The sequence below is a fragment of the Belonocnema kinseyi genome, chromosome 2 (assembly GCF_010883055.1).
Source record: "Belonocnema kinseyi isolate 2016_QV_RU_SX_M_011 chromosome 2, B_treatae_v1, whole genome shotgun sequence".
Classification (NCBI taxonomy): Eukaryota; Metazoa; Arthropoda; class Insecta; order Hymenoptera; family Cynipidae; genus Belonocnema; species Belonocnema kinseyi.
The window spans coordinates 92928714-92947018 of record NC_046658.1 but is presented as its reverse complement, the minus strand read 5'-3'; the positions used below and the strand labels follow the sequence as shown (position 1 = coordinate 92947018).

Genomic DNA, 18305 nt, shown 5'->3' with positions numbered 1-18305 from the left:
TTTGTTTCAGGCGTCATTTTACTCTACTGACACTCTTTTTAGAAACTATTTGCTGGCGTACTTTCCTGTCCTGGCATACTACTCTAGCTTCTTTTATGTCCATGCATTTTTGTATGCAGACTCTCGCGTTTCTGTGACTTCCTATGTCTCTTCTAACTAGGGTCTCATTCACGCATTCTAACCATTCTTTCCGCGGTCTACCTCTGGGCACGCTGCCATTTACTTTACCTTGATACATTTGTTTCGTAAGTCGTTCATTTGGCATACTCTCAACATGTCCGAACCATCTCAACCGATTTCTTTCCCATGTGTCTACTAGCGTCTCTTTTGCACCACATTCTTTTAGAATTATATCGTTACTTACTTTGTCCATCAGTGTTTTCCCTCATATTATGCGCATGAATCTCATGCCAATTGCGTTAATTTTACTCTTATCTTTTTCTTGATAAGTCCATGTCTCACTAACGTATAGTACAGTCGGTGCAAATATAGAATTATGTATTGCGATTTTAGCTTTATTTGATATATTTTTACTTCTGATAAGGGAACCTGCTCTACCAATAACCTTATTACCTTCGTTTATGCGTCTACCTAATTCCTCAACTATCTTCCCGTCCCTAGTAAAAAAGCTACTAAGGCATACGAACTCATCAAACTTGTTCAATTCTCTCATCATTTAATAAAATATTGCATAGTGTTTTCTCACTCTTTCCTTCGAACACCAAAGTTTTTGTTCTATTTGCGTTAATTTTGAAGCCCATGCTCTTCATGCTTGCATCTAGTTTATTCAACATTCTTTGTAAGTCTTCCATTGACTCTGCCATAACAACCTTATCATCTGCGAACGCTAATCCACGTACCCTTACTGTTTCGAGATCCACACCCTCTTCGTCGAAAAGAGCTATTCTTAAACACTTGTCCATAATAATATAAATGACCATGAAGACATAACGCATCATTGTCTAACTCCTTGAATAATATCGAAACAGTCACTCAACTTCCCATTCACCGTTACACTCGCTTTGCTACCCGAAAATATGGTTTTTATAGCTTGTAAGAGCCATCCATTAACTCCATACTCTTTCAGAACTTCCCAAAGTTTACTTCTATCTACCTTGTCAAAAGCTTTTTCTAGGTCAACAAATGCACAGAAAACTTTTTTTCCTACTCTCAAACTTTTTTCTGTTATTTGCCTTATGGTAAATATAGACGTCTGGGATGTCTCCCATCTCGAAACAAAAATTTATCAATTCGCACAGTCTTTGTGGCATGTACTCGCAGCCGTGTTTAAGCATTTCAGCGTTAATACCGTTTACCCTGGCAGCCTTACCGTTTTTCAAGTTCTTAATTATATCCCTAACCTCAGTGACACAGACTTTCTCAATTGAGTTTTCTATCGCATCGTGTTCAACATCGCAGTTGTGGTGTCCTGTAGTTTCATCTCTGAATCGTATCCTAAAACAGTCTCTGAAAGCCTCTAGTATTCCGTCTAAATCATATACCATTTCTCCCCTACTATTTATCATGTTGACAAATTTTGTAATATTGTTTCCTTTCATTTTTTTATACAGCAGTTCCTTGCTTCCTTCAAAGTCGTTTTGTATTTTCATCTCTTTTTCTGCTCTAATTGTATCCTTACGTTCCTTAACTAATCGTTTGAGTATCCTGTTTTCGTGTCTATAATAATCATTTCTACGTCTATTTTTTTCCTCATTGCTAAGACCTGCGATGTTCAAAGTTCTCCTGTATGCTTCTCTCTTTGTTTTTGAGCAGCCCGAATTTTATCATTTCACCACGCATCACCAGACATTCTTCCTACAACTGCAGTACCACACACTTCGATCGTACATCTAACAATGATACCCCGTAACTTTGTCTAGGCGCTCTCTATATCTTTGTTTTTTATACGGTGCTCCCATGTTGCCCTATCTATGCTTTCGATTATCTTATTTTGGAAATCTATTCGCACATCCGGTTTATGTAACTTCTCAATTTTGATTCGCGTTTTTTTGTTTTCTTGGTTCTCTTTTTTCTCCATCCCCGATCTAAGTTAATTTTTGAGATCAGCAGGTAATGGTCAGTATTGTATTCATGTCCCTCATGACCCTTGTATCTTTGACTAACTGTCTTAGTCTTTCATCCGCAACAACAAAGTCAATTATACTGCGGCTATTTCCTTTAGACCAGGTGTACATGTGGATCATTTTATGCCTAAAAGAAGTATTTGTAATAAACAGACCCCTTTCTAAGCTTAGACCAACTAATTTATCTCCGTTATAGTCTGTTCTTGGATCCCCAAAATTACCTAGTACTCTATCTGTATCCTGATTTTGGATGCCCAACCATCCGTTCATGTCTCCTAGTAGAATTATTCTTTCCCCATGTTCGCAAATACTTATCGTGTCATTTAAAGTGTCCCAGAAGGCTTGTTTTACTTTTCTGGTATCACTATGAACTGGCTATGAATTACTTATCTTTAAGTACGTTTCCGGATTTCCTAATAACTGCATAACGTAACACAATTTTAAGAAAGTACATGTATTCAAAATTTAAAATGTTCTATTTGGCTTTTCCCCAAACCTGAAATACATGACCGGCCTCTTTTAGAGTTAAATCGGATAAAATTTTCACAGTATTTTTTGTTTATGAGCTATATTTTGCATTATGTATACTTACGAGGATATCAGAAGAAAACCTAAAGAAGCGTTGATTATGTATTCTACTTTCTGAGAGGTCTTAAAATATACATTTAATTTTTAATTATTTTTATGTTCTTGAAAAAAATTAAGATAAACCTATTTTTCAAAAAAAGGGATTTCACATGTTTGTATGTTTTTTTAAAGAACCCAAAATAATGTCAATGTATTTCAATTTAATTTGAATGTATGATCCACCTGATTCTCAGAGAAAAATTTATCTTGGAACAAAATCATTGTCCTCTTGCCTGTTTTGTTTTAAACCACATGAAGATCTGTGTTGAAACATCCTTCTCACCATAAGAGGAAATTTCTTTGAATGTGAATTCTGTTCTAATCATATGAGGAGAGCAAAGTTTAGTTCCTTTGACCATGGCTTATTTTCTACGTTTCTGTAAATTTTTCCGTGCATTTCCGTATCGAGAAACTGTTGTCAAAATTTTTTACTCTGCAAATATACCTGTCAATTAGCAGGTTCTCTCTGAAGCCTGGTACACCTTTATTCTGATCACGTTATTTGTACACCTCTCTCTCTTCTCGGACTCAATTCTGCAAACAATCCTGTTTAGGTAAAAATGAGGGCCAGATGTTGATGCGTAGAAGTAAACTTCTTTCATCAGAAGTTCTTGATACCATCTGGTCCTGTAGCGGAAAAATTCTTCGTTGCCCCTATGTGCTTTTTCAGTCCTTCAGCAGTGATTGATGGACATTCCTCCTCAGATGTTATTTGGCTGGTTTGAGCTGTCATTTGTACAAACCAAAAACGCATAATCTTTTTCTACTAGCAAAAACTTTTCAAAAATATTAGAAAGAATAAAAAGGTAGTGTTCTCCAGAAAATATTGTTTTTATATTTTCGAAATTTGAAGAAGAAAAAATAAAAAAAAAATTCTAGAAACTCCCACCTTTTCTATACTTTTCAAAAAATGTTGAAAAACTTTCTGCTAATAGAAGAAAGCCATCTGATCAGTTTTAGGTTGTAGAAACCTCTTCTGAGGCCGAAAGAATTTTTTTCTGAGAATATAATTTTGGAATTTTTATCGTAAAGGATGCAAGATATCGCAAGAAAGCAAGAAGTATGTTTCCTAGAACTTTATTGAACTTTTAAACTCTTACCTCACTATTTTTGCATGTTTGTAGTTTGCGAGAAAAATGAGAAAATTCATTTTTATGCCAAAAAATACTCCTGGTCACTAAAGGTAAACTCGCATAAAACTCACAAGATGTCTTCTCTATGAAATCGACTTTTAATATTTTCATACAACCATGAAATATACTATATATACTGCGCATCACGAGTAACACTATACTTCACTGTTCGCCCTTATACGTCTTATAATGTGACAAGTATCCGCAATTGCTGTAGAACTGCACTGTGCAGTGACTTATGTTAAAAAATTTTACTGCATACACAAATTATCATGGACCTGTACTACGCACCCTTAGGTTTCTTGCAGGTCATCTGCGAATCTACGAATGTCGTAAAACTGAACTGCGCAGCCGCAATTTCTGAAGAACTTTACCCTGCAACTTGAATGACATTGAGTTCGACTGCACACCCATGTGCGCCTTATAAGTCTACTGCGCATCGTTAAGTGCCGAAGACCTGCACGAGACAGCCACAAGTGCAGAAGAACTCAGTTGTATGTAACTGCATTGTGTGCCTTATTGTAAGTCTACTGCGCATGCGTAAGTAGCGTAGAAGTGCATTGCACAACTAAATGTGTTACATTATTCTGCTGAGTATCACGAGTAACGTAACACATAACTGTCATGCGGACTCTTAAGAACCTTGTAAATTTACTGCGCATTCGTCAATTTCGTAGAATTGTATTGTGTAGCCACATATACTGAAGAGCCCTACTGTGTAGCCAGACTATTAAGAACCTGTACTGTGCATCCTTATGTGCCTTATAAATCTACTTTGCGTCTCTAAGGTATATAATAACTGTACTGCGCAGTACTATGTTTGTTAGACTTTTACTGTGCATACATAATATCGTGGATCTGTACATCGCACCTTTATATGTCTTATAAGTCTAGTCCACTTCCGCAAATGTAGAATTTCACTGCGCAGCCGAATATTCCAAAGAACCCTACAGCGCAGCCAGAGCATCACGTATCTGCACTGAACAGTCAAGTATGCTGCACAGCCACACAAACCACAAGTGCACTGCGCAACCTTGTATACCGTAGAACTTGACTGCGCAGAGCTCTTTACGCCGCTCATAACCTTTCTTCACTAATTCTTCAGTAATTTAAATGACTTTGACTGTGTAATTGAAGTAAATGATAATTTATTTCAATTACAATTAATAATTATCAATTGGACCTTGTGTGTTTGGCAGAAAATACAAATTACATACAAGCGATATTTAATTTAATTCAATTATACTGTAACTAAATCTAATTTTTTAAAATGCAATTGAATTAGTTTAGAGTGAAATACATCTAATTTTTCGCTTTATTGGAAATACTTTATGCTCAGCTCTGGTCTGAGTGGATGGAAAAGGCGATTCCGTCTCCGCTTTTGTACTTTTAATAGTTTATTTCATTTATTCATTATTATTATGCAATGCATATTGTCTATAGATTATAGTAGGTTTTTATATAGTTTAATAGATTGATATCATCTGAACGAATACGTTTAATACTTAATATTTTGGTGTATTTCAAAAATTGAGGAGATTTTTAAATTTTTTTTTGCATGAGTCCCTCGCCAATACCCCGGCGGTAAAGTTTTAATAATTGTAAAGTCATCATTTTTAAGCATATTATAATAAATAAATATATAATGTTAATTAAAAAAAATAATATAAAAAATTGTGCCCGCTGCAGAAGACCTATTTTTTCAATCGAAGAAGTTACTTCTTTTGGAAATTGATACATGCAGGTCCAAAAGAGGAACTGTTGAATTAAACTTCAGTTCTCGATGATCCTAAAACGTGTCTAAGAGGAAGAGCATTTCTTGGAAAACTACCAATAACACCAAAGTAGGAAACATCAGCAGAAAAAAAACTTAATGCAATAGCAAAGATTAATACGCAATAAACATAATTGCAAGTATGAAATAAATCTGAAAATCTTTGTTTTTTTCTGAAATATGTAATACAAGAAGTATCAATCCCTTTCTTTCAAAGCTTCCAATGTCCCAACATTTGCATTCAACATGACCATCTGACCTGTAATAGAAAAAAAATGTTATACTTGGCCAATATCAAAAAACTTTATGGCATTTTCAAACGATGAAAATATGTATATATTAGCGTGATCCTGAAACCAGTATTTCTCAACGGATCCCGCACAAAATACATGGTAAAAAAGTCCAGGTAGAATTTTCAAATTTTTATATATTTTTTAGTTTATGCTCTCTTGATAAAAAAATTCTTATATCAAAAACTCACATTATGAACATTTTTTGCGTTACGACGATTTAAAAAGTCAGATTTTGGTACATATTTTTACCTATGAAGTAGAATATATCACAGACTTTTTTTCCACCGTTTGCGTTGCTTTCGTGCAAGTTTATACAGAAAAAGAATTTCACGGACGAAGAATGCGATTTAATCACGTTGGAAGTGATAAGCGTTAAGCACTTAGGTAATGCGAAAAGCGTTCATATAATTGCATGTCAGCATTGATCAACCAGTTTATGTCAAGTACTCTAAAGCACCTTTTACAGAATCGTCCTTTTGTGCCAACGCTTCCATCCATCCTTCAACGCTAAGCGTTTAATAAAAGCACTCAGACAACAATATAAACTCCCAGCGTTGCTGTTTAGCTTTGATTCCTCAGTTTTAATCTAGCAGTCTAAAGCAACCTTATGCTTATCTCGTTCGAACAGTCTCACTTTAACCTCAACCTGATGAAAGCATCCAGACAACAAAACCAACTCCCAGCATTGCCGTTTGGCGCTGATCAGCCAGTTCAAGTTCACATTCATTATTTGATTTTGTTTCATGTCAAAGTCATCATAGTCGTCCTTAGTCAGTTATTTTCACCAAATATTAGACTACTTCCCTTAAAGTGGCTAATCCGAGCCAAAGAGCAACGCTGGGAGTTGATTTTTTTTGTCTGGATGCTTTCTTAAACGCTTAGCGTTGAGGTTAAAGTGGGATCGTTAAAACGAGATAAGCATTCCTTATAAGGATTTAGAGTACTTAACACAAACTGGACCAAATTGCAACTCTGGGTATCGATTCTTTCGTTTGGCCATTCAACTTAAGTGCTTTACGAAGAATTCAGGATGCAATCTTTCAAACAAAAGTAGCATTTGTCATGCGTTTGTGAATTAGCTATTTTTATCACCGATTCAGATAACCAAACGCCTGTTGATAATAGAAATCGAATTTCGCGTTTGAAGCTTGATATGACATGCAATTATATGAGCGCTTTACGTATTGCCTGAACGCTTAGCGCATCGCCCGAAAACTTAGGGCTTATCACTTCCAATGCGATTGCATCGCATTGTTTGTCCATGCAATTCCTTTTTTGCATAAGCTTGCACCAGAGCAATGCACAGGGCGGGGAAAATTCTGTGATATATTCCACTTCACAGGTAAAAATATTTACCAAAATCTGACTTTTAAATCGTCGCTGCGCAAAAACTGTTCATAATTTGAGTTTTTGCCACAAGAATTTTATGATCAGGAGAGCATAAAATAAAGCTTCTAAGAATGAATTTATAAGAGGGGCTACATCGCGAGGTTTAGTTGCTAATCTAATATAATAGAAAAATCCCAGGAGTAAATTTGATCTTAAAATTTGATAAAAACGCTGCAGAACGTTTATCTGAAGAAAGATCAAATTAATCTGATGAAAATATTTGACATATTTGATATGTCAAACGGCTGCGTCTAGGTTCACCGAAAAAATTTCTTCCATAAGTTTGAAAATCCTCGCGGTATTCATTTTTTAAATCGTCTCACTTTATTTAACCCTTGTGTTGCCACCCAAAAAAACTCACAGCGTCTGCCACCCGGGTATCTGGGTACCGCGCCAACGAAATTGTTGTTAAAAGTCCATTGTAACTTGAAGTAACTATGTGTATTCAATCAATATTTAATTATTCATATTCTAGGAATGTATTCCTACTTGAATATAATAATTTAATAATGTGCAGTGACCTTGGTAGTACTGAATCAGATATAAAACGTGCGCAGCTACATCGCAAATTTCTTGTTTCCGAGGAGGCTCACTGTTACGTCCAAGAATTCAAGAATTCAATTAAAAATGTATATATTTTGTTATTATTTATAAAATTATCCATATTTACTCCATATACTATTATAACAAACTTTATTTTTATGATATACTGTATGAAAATCATGCTTTTTCTGTCGGGGTACCCGGGTACCCGGCTGGCTCCACTGTGCTTTTTTTAATTGCAAGATATTTCAAGCTAAAAAATTTCTAAAAATATGTGCAATGCAAATTTCGATAGAGAATCAGTTAAATCATGTTGATTTGAGAAGCATTCGGCGTATCTTTATTAGAAAAAAAGTTATTTAACAAAACTTATGCCGATGGATACCCGGGTACCCGGGTGGCAACACAAGGGTTAAATGATTTTAACAAAAAAATCATTCACTTACACTTAAAGAATGCATACGCTGCACTTTGGTTAGTTTATACTTTACAGTGTAAGTTTACAATTTTTAAAGTCTTCGTCAGGGTCGACAGAAACTAAAGGTTTGTTCAACACGAGTAAAGGACTGAACTTGGCTGAGTGTTCACCATAAAGTATAAACTAACCAAAGTGCAGCCCATGTGTTCGGTACATGAAGGTACATGATTTTTTGGCTGAAATTATTTGAATAAAGTGAGACGATTTAAGGGGGGCGACCCATGTAACACCTCAAAAATAAGGGTATATTTTGGGATTTTTTTGGGGATGAAGAATATAACGAATCTTTCCAAAACTTCTATGGTTTCTAAGGCCCTTTTGAACTAAGAAATAAACTTTTTTAGCCATAAATATGCATAACATTTTTAATTATAACTGCATATGTTTAACATGTTCCGCCGGGAGATGTGAAATTGCCCGCGTATGCAAGAAGAACTCAATCGATTAAATACTTTTTGAGTTATCTTTCCGGCAATGCTGAAAAATTTGAAACCGAGAAAAATGCGTTTAAAGATTTACATGTTGAAAAAAAGCAGCATCGGCAGGCTAGCGCGAGGTGCGCGGGGCGCCTTTTAGCTATTAAAGAATGCACCAGCGACTCTGAAACTTTTACATCATGTTTTTGAGATGACAAGCTTCCATTTAAGCAAAAAAATCGATTTTTTGAAGCCGTTACATGGGTCGCCCGCCTTAAAAAATGAATACCGCAAAGATTTTTAAATTTATGGAGGAAATTTTTTCGCATTATGTCAAATAATTAATTTCGTCAGATAAATTTTTTCTTTCGCCAGATAAACGTGCTGCAGCGTCTTTATCCAATTTAAAGATAAAATTTATTCCTGAGGTTTACTGTGTTGGCAACAGGGTTAACAAATCTTTGAACACCAGGTGCGCTTCCCTCAGTCGAGGCGGACGCGCCAAAGTCACGAAGGAAGTGTCTTAACGGAGACTTTCGGACAACAGGTTGAATTCCATAGTATGTGGACCCGCCCACTGAAAGCGGGGCTCTGCAGGGGATGTTCCTTATTTCCCTGGCTTCTCGTAGTACCAAATTGGCGACACACGAATAAATAAAAAAAATAAGGATTCCGATCCAGGACACTCATCTAATCTACTTATAAATGTTAGCGACTCCTCAGGGGCCAGCATATCACGAGCGGTGCAAACTTCTGATACCAATGACAACAAGCTTGTGAGAGCCCGCGTATCGCGGCTTGCCTAATAGAAGCCAGAGAACGCCACAGGGGGCAATGGCTGCAGAAACATCATTTGGAGCATCCCCTTCAGGCTTGTTCTGCAGGCTAGAGGAGAAAGGACTCCAAAGACACTGTCCCGAACAAGGAATTGAAACGGCAGAAAGCTCTGAAAACACAGGGCCTTACTTTCCCGCAAATGACTATCAATGCCCTGGTGAGAATTGCCGTTGCGTCAGGTTATCCTGAAGCCTGTCTAACTCTTATGGGGGTTTACAAGCAGAGGGAGGAAATTTCTAAAAAGAATGACGCGTTGCCTTGCTAGGGATAAATCTAAAACTGAATGTTCTTAAGACTGAGAAATTTATAAGACAGTTCAGTATGAATTCAATACAGATTACAAATTTATAAACAGGAAGATTTGCGGGGATTCTGCGAGGAACCAAAGAACTCTCCGAACACAGCGAGGCTCCGCAAGATCCTGCCAAAAAATCTGGAGGATCGCCGCGGGCTCATAAGGTTCGATGATGGTGAGTTCTACGAAGAAAAAGAATTAACGCTTAATCACCTGATATTAGTCCATTTCCAGGACTGGCGGCAAACCCAGTGGGCACAAAATTTGGCGACGTCTTTACGACATCGTTACTACATCTTTACGACAACTTTAGGACATCCTATGTCCATGCCGTTTCGGTCTCTTAACGATAGCGTAAAGACATTGTCAGATCATACGACTTATTTACGATATCATGAAGACACATTAACGACATGGACATAGGATGTCGTAAAGTTCTCGTAAAGATGTCGTAACGATGTCGTAAAGACGTCGCCAAACTTTGTGCCCACTGAGAAATTAAATCGACCGACAGGTGGATGTCAAGAAGATGTAATGGGCTGTTAGGTTCTTCTGTTCCCTCAAATCGCCAAACGCAGATGGCGTCTATCCACAACCCTTGCAAAAGGGTATGGATATTATCATCCTCCCATTGACCAAACTATTTACATCAAGAATTGCCCTAAAACAAGTGCCATCAGTATGAAAAGATGGCAAAGTGGGCTTCATTTAAAAATTTGGGAAGGAGAGCTTCACTGATGCTACAGACTTGCAGCGAATCAGCTTGACGAGCTTCATCCTGCAGACGCTAGAGAGAAACTGGTCGATAGATATATCAAATATTAGGTGTTTTTAACCTCCTCGCTGCATAGAGGGCAGCATGCTTTGTACAGGAAGGGGTACAACCCCAGGACAGAGTGAAGGATACGCAACAGGAATGATGGCATTAGCTAGGCTTAGGCAACAATCCCATGGGGTTTATTTAATGGAATCTGACGAAATTATAACGCGACCAGTGGTTGACATACTATGCTTCACCTTGAGCTCTGGGATCAACTATTGGGAGCGAATAGTTAAGAGTGTGACACAATAAGCTTTATAGCTTCAGTGACAGGGGGCTTCATCGTGGCTACCCTGTCTCTAAAATAACTATTCAGATAAAAAAATGTAAATTTATAAATCTAACAGGGAATAATATGATTCTATATTTGAATTTTTAACGGTTTAAAAAGGGAAATAAAAAATTAAAGACTTGAAATAAAACATTTTAAAATTTAACCTATAATTCAAAATTAGAGGCCATCGAAATGAAACAGTTTTTATTTCGCGTTCTTCAAATAGAAAAATCAAATTGTAACAATGAACATTGAAACCCTAAGATAACACCCTGCGATGCCGGTAATTGTTTTAGCTCCTAATTTTTCATAAGGATAATTATTTTTGCAAATAGAACTATTATGAAATGGTATAAATTACCTGTTTTAAAAACACGAGTAGCACCTTCTGCTCCTACAATGCAAGGAAGTCCATATTCTCTGGCTACGACAGCACCATGGCTAATTAAGCCTCCAAGTTCCGTTACCACACCACCCAATAAAGGGAAGTATGGACTCCAACCAATATCAGTTGCTCGAGTTATTAATATATCACCGGACTGAATTTCTCCAGCTTCCGATAAGTTTGTTATAACACATGCTCTCGCATAAATTGTGCCATTGTAAACTGAAGATCCTGTGACTTTTGCGACACTTTGATGACTCAGATTTTCATCCAAGAGCTGTTATATTGATCAATATTTCAGAGTATAAATACTGAATTTCATTTTCAAATTTAAAAAAATGCATCTGAATATCAAAATTAATTTAACAAACCTGAAGTGGTTTTGGTACTCCTACGTTTAATTCCGGATACTGATCCTTTTCCAATCTCGAATAAAGTCTCTGTCTTCTAAATGCTCTTAAAATTAAAATTAAAAATTAGCAGAATAAATCCTTATTATCCAATTTTATTATTTCAGATTTCACATCCCAAACTACTGTCAAAACGAGGGAAATGTGGTTATTTTGTCCGAAAATAAGGAAATCATTTCTTCGAAATGAAATTAATGTAGGTACCAGATTCCTAGGGTTTAAAGTTAAAATATGCAGCATTTTTAACATAATAGTATAATTTTCAACCAAAAAAGATTAATATTCTAACAAGAGAGCGAAATTTTTGACAAAAGAGTTGAAATTATTTTTTGAAAAAAAGATCCTACTCCATCTTCACTCCATTGGGGCTCAAACCATAAAACTTCTGATTTCCGGTCAGGTGCTTTTCTAATTAAGCTATTAGAGGGATCAGAATAAGGACTCTTAATTCAAGAAAATAACGCTAATTTTTAGCTAGGTTTTAATGTTATAAGTAATTATTTTTAAATTAATCTGCTATATCATCAGAGATGGTAACCTTACCGACAGTAGATCAACCTTCCAAACCATGCAGGCAGAAAATCCATACAATATCGATCAAGTTAAGAATCTTCAATACAGAAAATGGTTAACGTCGTAATCATCTAGTCTGATTACGACGTTAAGCATTTTCTGTTATTGAAGATTCTTAACTTGATCGATATTGTGTCGATTTTCTGCCTTCATAGTTTGGAGGGTTGATCTACTGTCGGTAAGGTTACCATCTCTGATGATGTAGCAGATTAATTTAAAAAAGAGTTGAATTAAAAAAAAAATATATTTTAGACCAGATTTGATTTTTTTAAACCGAAAATAATTCATTATTCCACAAAATTTTAATTTTCAATTTAAAAAGATTTATCTTCTACCAATAGAGATGAATTTTCAACAAAAGAATTGAGCTTTGGGAACTAGAAATCAAATTTGTTAGAAAACATTTGCTTTTAAAACATGAAAAGATAAATCTTCAACAAAAGAGTTAATTTTGAATCAAAAAGATGAATTTTCAACGAAACAGTTGCATGTGCAACCAAATGATTGAAATGTTGGGTAAAAGAGACAAACTTTTATTAAAAGAGTTGAATTTAAAAAAAAACGAAAAATTTGCAGTTAACAGGGAAAAAAAGCCAAAAGGCGAATTTTGTACAACAATTTTGAAATTTTTATCCAAAAAGACTAATTTTCTACATAACAATAGTTGAATCCTCAACCTAAACAGATTAAATTACATCCAAATAGTTGAATTTTCAACCGGTAAAGATAAAAGTTCTAACCGCAAATAGGATTTTTCAACCAAACAATTCATTTTCAACTAATTAGTTGAATTTTTTACTAATAAAGACATATTGGCATAAGAATACAAGAATTTTCTATTGAGAAGGATCAGCATTCAACCCAAAAAGAAACAGTAAAACTACCACTTTAAAAAATTAATTTTTCATAAAATTGTTTAACTTTACTTCCGACAAAAGGATAAATTGTGGAGCATCAACCAAAATAATGAATTTTTAACAAAGTTCAACTAAGTAATGTATTTTTCAACTAAAGAAGATGAATTCTTAGCGAAAATGGAATAGGTCATATTTTTTTAATTTGAATTAAAAATATATACTTTTTAACCACCCAAAAAATTCTCAAAAAATCATTTTAATCTTTTAGAAAAAATATGAGTCCTCAACGGCAAAAATTATTTAAAAACAAAGTATTTCAACTTTCAATTAGGTAGTTGAATTTCCAACCAATAAAGACGAATTCTCAACCAAAAATGTAGTAGTTGATACTTCCACCAAAAAAGACAAATTTTCATCAAAATAGTTGAATCCTCAATCAAAACAGATTATATTTCAACTAAACAGCTGCATTTTTACCCAAAAGATTTTCCACGCAAGAAAAAAAATTTGAACTAAATTATGAAGTTTTTAGGCCAATTTTCTACAAAATAATTGCATTTTTAACCAAAAGAGATCCATTCTAAACCAAGAATATAATATTTGATTTTATACTAAAAAATAATTAACTTTCAACCACAAACATTAATTTCAGACCAAAAATATAATTTTTTAATAAACTAAGTAATAAGTAAATAATTAAATTTTCAACCAAATATTGAAATTTCTAATCGAAAAGATAAATTGTCAACCAAAAATATAATAGCAGAATTTTCAATTAAAAAGAATTAACTTTAAGGCCATGCGATGGTTGGGTCACATCACCAGATTTCTATTTTACCGACGCTTTTTTTATTTCCACACCTATTTTCACAAGAAGCGCTACATCGATTTGAAAATTTGGGATAAATAATTAAATTAATTTCTTTTGCTTTTTTCATAATTATTAAAATTTAGGATCAGATCCACCTTTTTTAGTGCTTTTTATTTATTATCCCAAATTTGCAACTCGATGTAGCGCTTAGTGTGAAAATAAGTTAGGAAATAAAAAAAGTATTGGTAAGGTAGGAATCTGGTCACGCCAGTCACTCGTCACAATAACTTAAAAGAAAAGTACTTAGATTTTCTAATTGGGTTCTAGTAATTCAGTTCGCATTTGAGTTGAAAAACGTGAGAGAGAAGTTTTTTTTCTAAATAAGGCGAAAAGAAAAATTCTTCAAAAAAAAAAGGGAAAAGATTGGAATAAAGGAAAGACTGTAAAGCCTCTAATACTGTATTTGTTGATTATTAGGTTTGAATATTCCATTTTAAATTATCAGAGCACATTTTTCCATTTTAATACTTGAAATTTAAACAATTTAAATTGGATTGACAAATTTTCAAATTAGGTATTTTCACTTCAAACACAACTAAATCCACTTCGTTGATTTCTGAGCGGAAAACAATAGACCAAATGCATGAGATTCGGTCGGTCCATTTCTGTCCTATTTTGCTAATATCTTCGTAAAAAAGAATTTTTTCTATATAAGTGTATTTGAAAAATAGTTTCTATTTGTTAAGAAGCATTTAATGTCATAATAAAATTATATCAATTATTTTATTCCACATTCCACCGAAATAGCTACCTTTTGCCCCTAAAAACAAGGGCGAAAGTAGCATATATTTTCGGCAAGCCGAATTTGCGGAGCGAAATTAAAATTAGCGAGGTGAAAGTAAAACTATCGAGACGAAAGAAAAATTTGCGAAGATAAAATAACATTAGCAGGGCGAAAGTAAAATCATCATGGCAAAAGTAAAATCAGCGGGGCGAACGTAAAATTATCGGGAAAAAAGGAAAATTAGCGCGGCGAAAGTAAAATCAGCAAGGCGAAAGTAAAATAAACTAGGTGAAAGTAAAACTAGCGGGCAGAAAGTAAAATTTTCGAGGTGAAAATAAAATTAGCGGGACGAAAGTAAAACCAGCGTGGTGAACGTAAAATTAGCGGGGTGAAAGTAAAATTAGAGGGGCGAAAGTAAAATTAGAGGGGCGAAAGTAAAATTAGTGGGTCGAAAGTAAAACTAGCGGAGCGAAAGAAAAATTAACGGGGCGAAAGTAAAACTAGCGGGACGAATGTAAAATCAGCGGGGAGAACGTAAAATTAGCGGGACGAAAGTAAAATTAGCGGAGCGAAAGTAAAATCAGAGTGGTGAACGTAAAATTAGCGAGGTGAAAGTAAAATTAGCGGGGCGAAAGTAAAATTTTCGAGGCGAAAATAAAATTAGCGGGCTGAAAGTAAAAATTAGTCGATCAAAATTCGAGGCGCGAACAAAGCTATAGAAAAATGTAATTACCTCGGGTAATTACTGCCCGCGGAAAAAATCCTTTCGTCCCTTGTTGCATATTGCACTATTTTATTACGCAGATAATACAAAAATAAAATTTAGTCCCATGCATTGGGTACATTGTTTTCTCCTCAGCATTGAACGACCTGAAGACAACTGACGATGAAATTAAATTGTAAAATAAAAGTTCTGAAAAATGAAGACTTTTAACTAACTTACTTTCGAACTAAGGAAAGGTCACGTTTCTCAATCAATAATCCAATCTCGTGGTGAGTTAAGAAAAATAACAGATTCTTTTCGGGAAGACGATTTTCTGCAACGAGTAGGTTGGCGAGTTTTCGATAACACAATCTGAATTTGTGTATCGCATGTGTTAAAACTGATTTGGACTTTTCTCGACGAGCCACCGCCTTTCTAGAACGCATCACGAATTTTTCTAAAATCCATCTGGTTATTTTTTTCTTTGGAGTTTTCAATTTAGCGACTGTCTCTTCTGGGCTGAGATCTACAATTTGTGTCGTTTCTGCTGCACATTTTACCATCGCCTAAAATGAAAGAAATAATATTATATAAAAAATTAGTCATAGAAGACGTCGCACACTTAGGGACCGTACTTATACTACGTAACAGCGGTAAAGGGGGGGGGGGGCGAGACAATTTTTTTCGATCTCCTGAAAGAATATTTCTAAAGTTATAAATTTTAATATTTGATTGAAAATTTAAAAACTTTCTTAAACAGACATGCCTTTTGGTTGCAACATCAATTGTTTTGTTAATAATTCGTCTTTATTGGGTTAAAAATTCGGCTCTTTTCGTAGAGCATTAACCTTTTGTTTTAAATTCATATTTTGTTGCTGATAAGTCAACTGAAATATTTTTTGGATGAAAACTATTTATTCAGAAATTTTAAACTTTTTAAAATTTAAAAGTTCACTTTTCTTGGATGAAAAATCTGTTTTGTTGAAAATACAACTATTTACTAAAAAATTTACTTTGTGTTCAAAAATCGTATTTCTGCGTTAAAAATTCTATTGATTTTTTAAAAATGCAAATTCAACTCTTTTTTGAACATTTGTCTTTTTAATTTGAAAATTCACCTGTTCTAGTAGAATTTTCATTTTTCTTGGACAAAAATGCAACTATTTCGTGACAATCTAACAATCTTGTTAAAAATGCATACTTTTTGGTTAAAATTCTACTATTTAGCAGAAACTTAACTTAACGTTTATAATTCTTTTTTTGATCTTGGAAAGTGAACTGAAATTTTCTTTGGATAAAAATTTAACTATTTTTTTAACGTTTTTTTTCTTAATTAACCTTTTTTAAAATAAATTTCATCTTTCTTCAATAAAAATATATCTGTTCGGTTGAAAATTTAACTCTTTTTTGAAAGTTTATCATTTTGATTTTAAAATTCACCTGCTTTAGCAGAAATTATATCTTTCAAGGATAAAAATGCAACTATTTGGTTGAAAATTAAACTATTTTTTTTAAAAGTCATACTTTTTGGTTCAAACTTCTGTTTTGTTGAAAATTCAACGATTTCGTAGAAAATTTATATTTTGTTTAAATTCAATATTTTTGTACTGGAAAGAGAAATAAAAACTTTCCTGAATAAAAATAAAATTTTTTTTTAATTAAACCTTATCTTTTTAAAGAGAAATTTAATTTTTCTTGGACAATAATGCAACTATTTGGCAGAGAATTTGACTATTTTGTTGAACATCCGTTTTGTTTGAAAAAAATTTTCTTTTTAGATTGAAAATCCAATTTCTTTCGTGGAAAATTATTTTCTTGAAAAGTCAACTGGAATCTTTTTTGGATTGATATTCAACTATTTTTTTAAAATAAAAATTCATCTGTTTTAAGAGAATTCATTTTCTTTTTTTTTGATAAAAATGTAACTATTTCGCAGAGTAATCAATAATTTTGTTAAAAAATCATCCTTTTTGTTTAAAAACTCGTCTTTTTGGACTGAAAATTAATTTTTTTCTTAGACTTTTTTTGAAAGATTTGGTTGAATCACTTGGTTGAGAAATACTTTTTTTAAGATTAATATTTTTAGTTGGAAATTAATCTCGTTGCTTAAAAATTTTACTGTTTTGTTAAAGAGTAATCTTATTTAATTTAAAATTCAACTACTTTAGTCAAAGATAACTTTTCCATTTTTTAAGATTGTTCTCTTTTAGTTGAAAATTCTCTTTTGGCGAAACAAAATTAATTTCTTGGTTTGAAATTTCATTTTCTTTGGGTAAAAATGCATCAGTGGTGTGTAAACTTAATTGGTGAAAAGTAATATTTTTGGTTTGAAAATTCAATGTTTGTACAGAAAATCCTTTTATTGGCATAAGGGTTAAACAATTTATATAAACTTTTATTTCTTGCTAGAGTAAAAAATGAGGGAATTTTGAAAACAAAGTTCTCGGAGACGCTGCCTAATTCTACTAGCAATAACTAGCAAAACATTTTTGGAAACTAAAAATTACGTACTGTTAGAGAGAGGAGGAGAAATATTTAGTTAGGGCTTCTAATATGGGGGTGGGAGGTCTTACTTGAAAGGGCCTATAATCCGTTACGTAACTTAAGTATGGCCATTTACAGAAAAGGATTTTGTAGCCTACGAAAAAATTTTCTAAGTCGTTCAAACTTCCCCTTCCCATAATATCTGTCCCTAACTTCCCCTTCTCGCCCTACTTCCCCTTTGTTGCCCGCCCTTCCCTAACGCGTTCGTCCTATTACTCCCCCTCTCTTCAATTCCCTAGCTAACAGGCCCGTCCCCCTACTTCCCTTCGTTATAC

General features: G+C 33.9%; 1 protein-coding gene across 5 annotated transcripts in view; it reads right to left on the bottom strand.

The window, feature by feature from the left end:
- Positions 1–5761: 5761 nt before the first annotated feature.
- The window catches only part of LOC117167552 (prodigiosin synthesizing transferase PigC-like), a 50999-nt gene continuing 38455 nt past the window's right edge, over positions 5762–18305 (bottom strand). For 3 of the 5 annotated variants that reach the window (XM_033352570.1, XM_033352574.1, XM_033352573.1), the window contains 4 exons: positions 15727–16052; positions 11720–11804; positions 11325–11625; positions 5762–5877 (listed from right to left, as the gene is read on the bottom strand). In XM_033352570.1, the coding sequence (XP_033208461.1) occupies positions 5816–5877; positions 11325–11625; positions 11720–11804; positions 15727–16052 (774 nt within the window). In that variant the 3' untranslated portion in view covers positions 5762–5815. Of the gene's footprint in view, positions 5878–11324; positions 11626–11719; positions 11805–14576; positions 15654–15726; positions 16053–18305 lie in introns of those variants that run through there. The other 2 variants (XM_033352572.1, XM_033352571.1) reach the window with 2 other exon arrangements.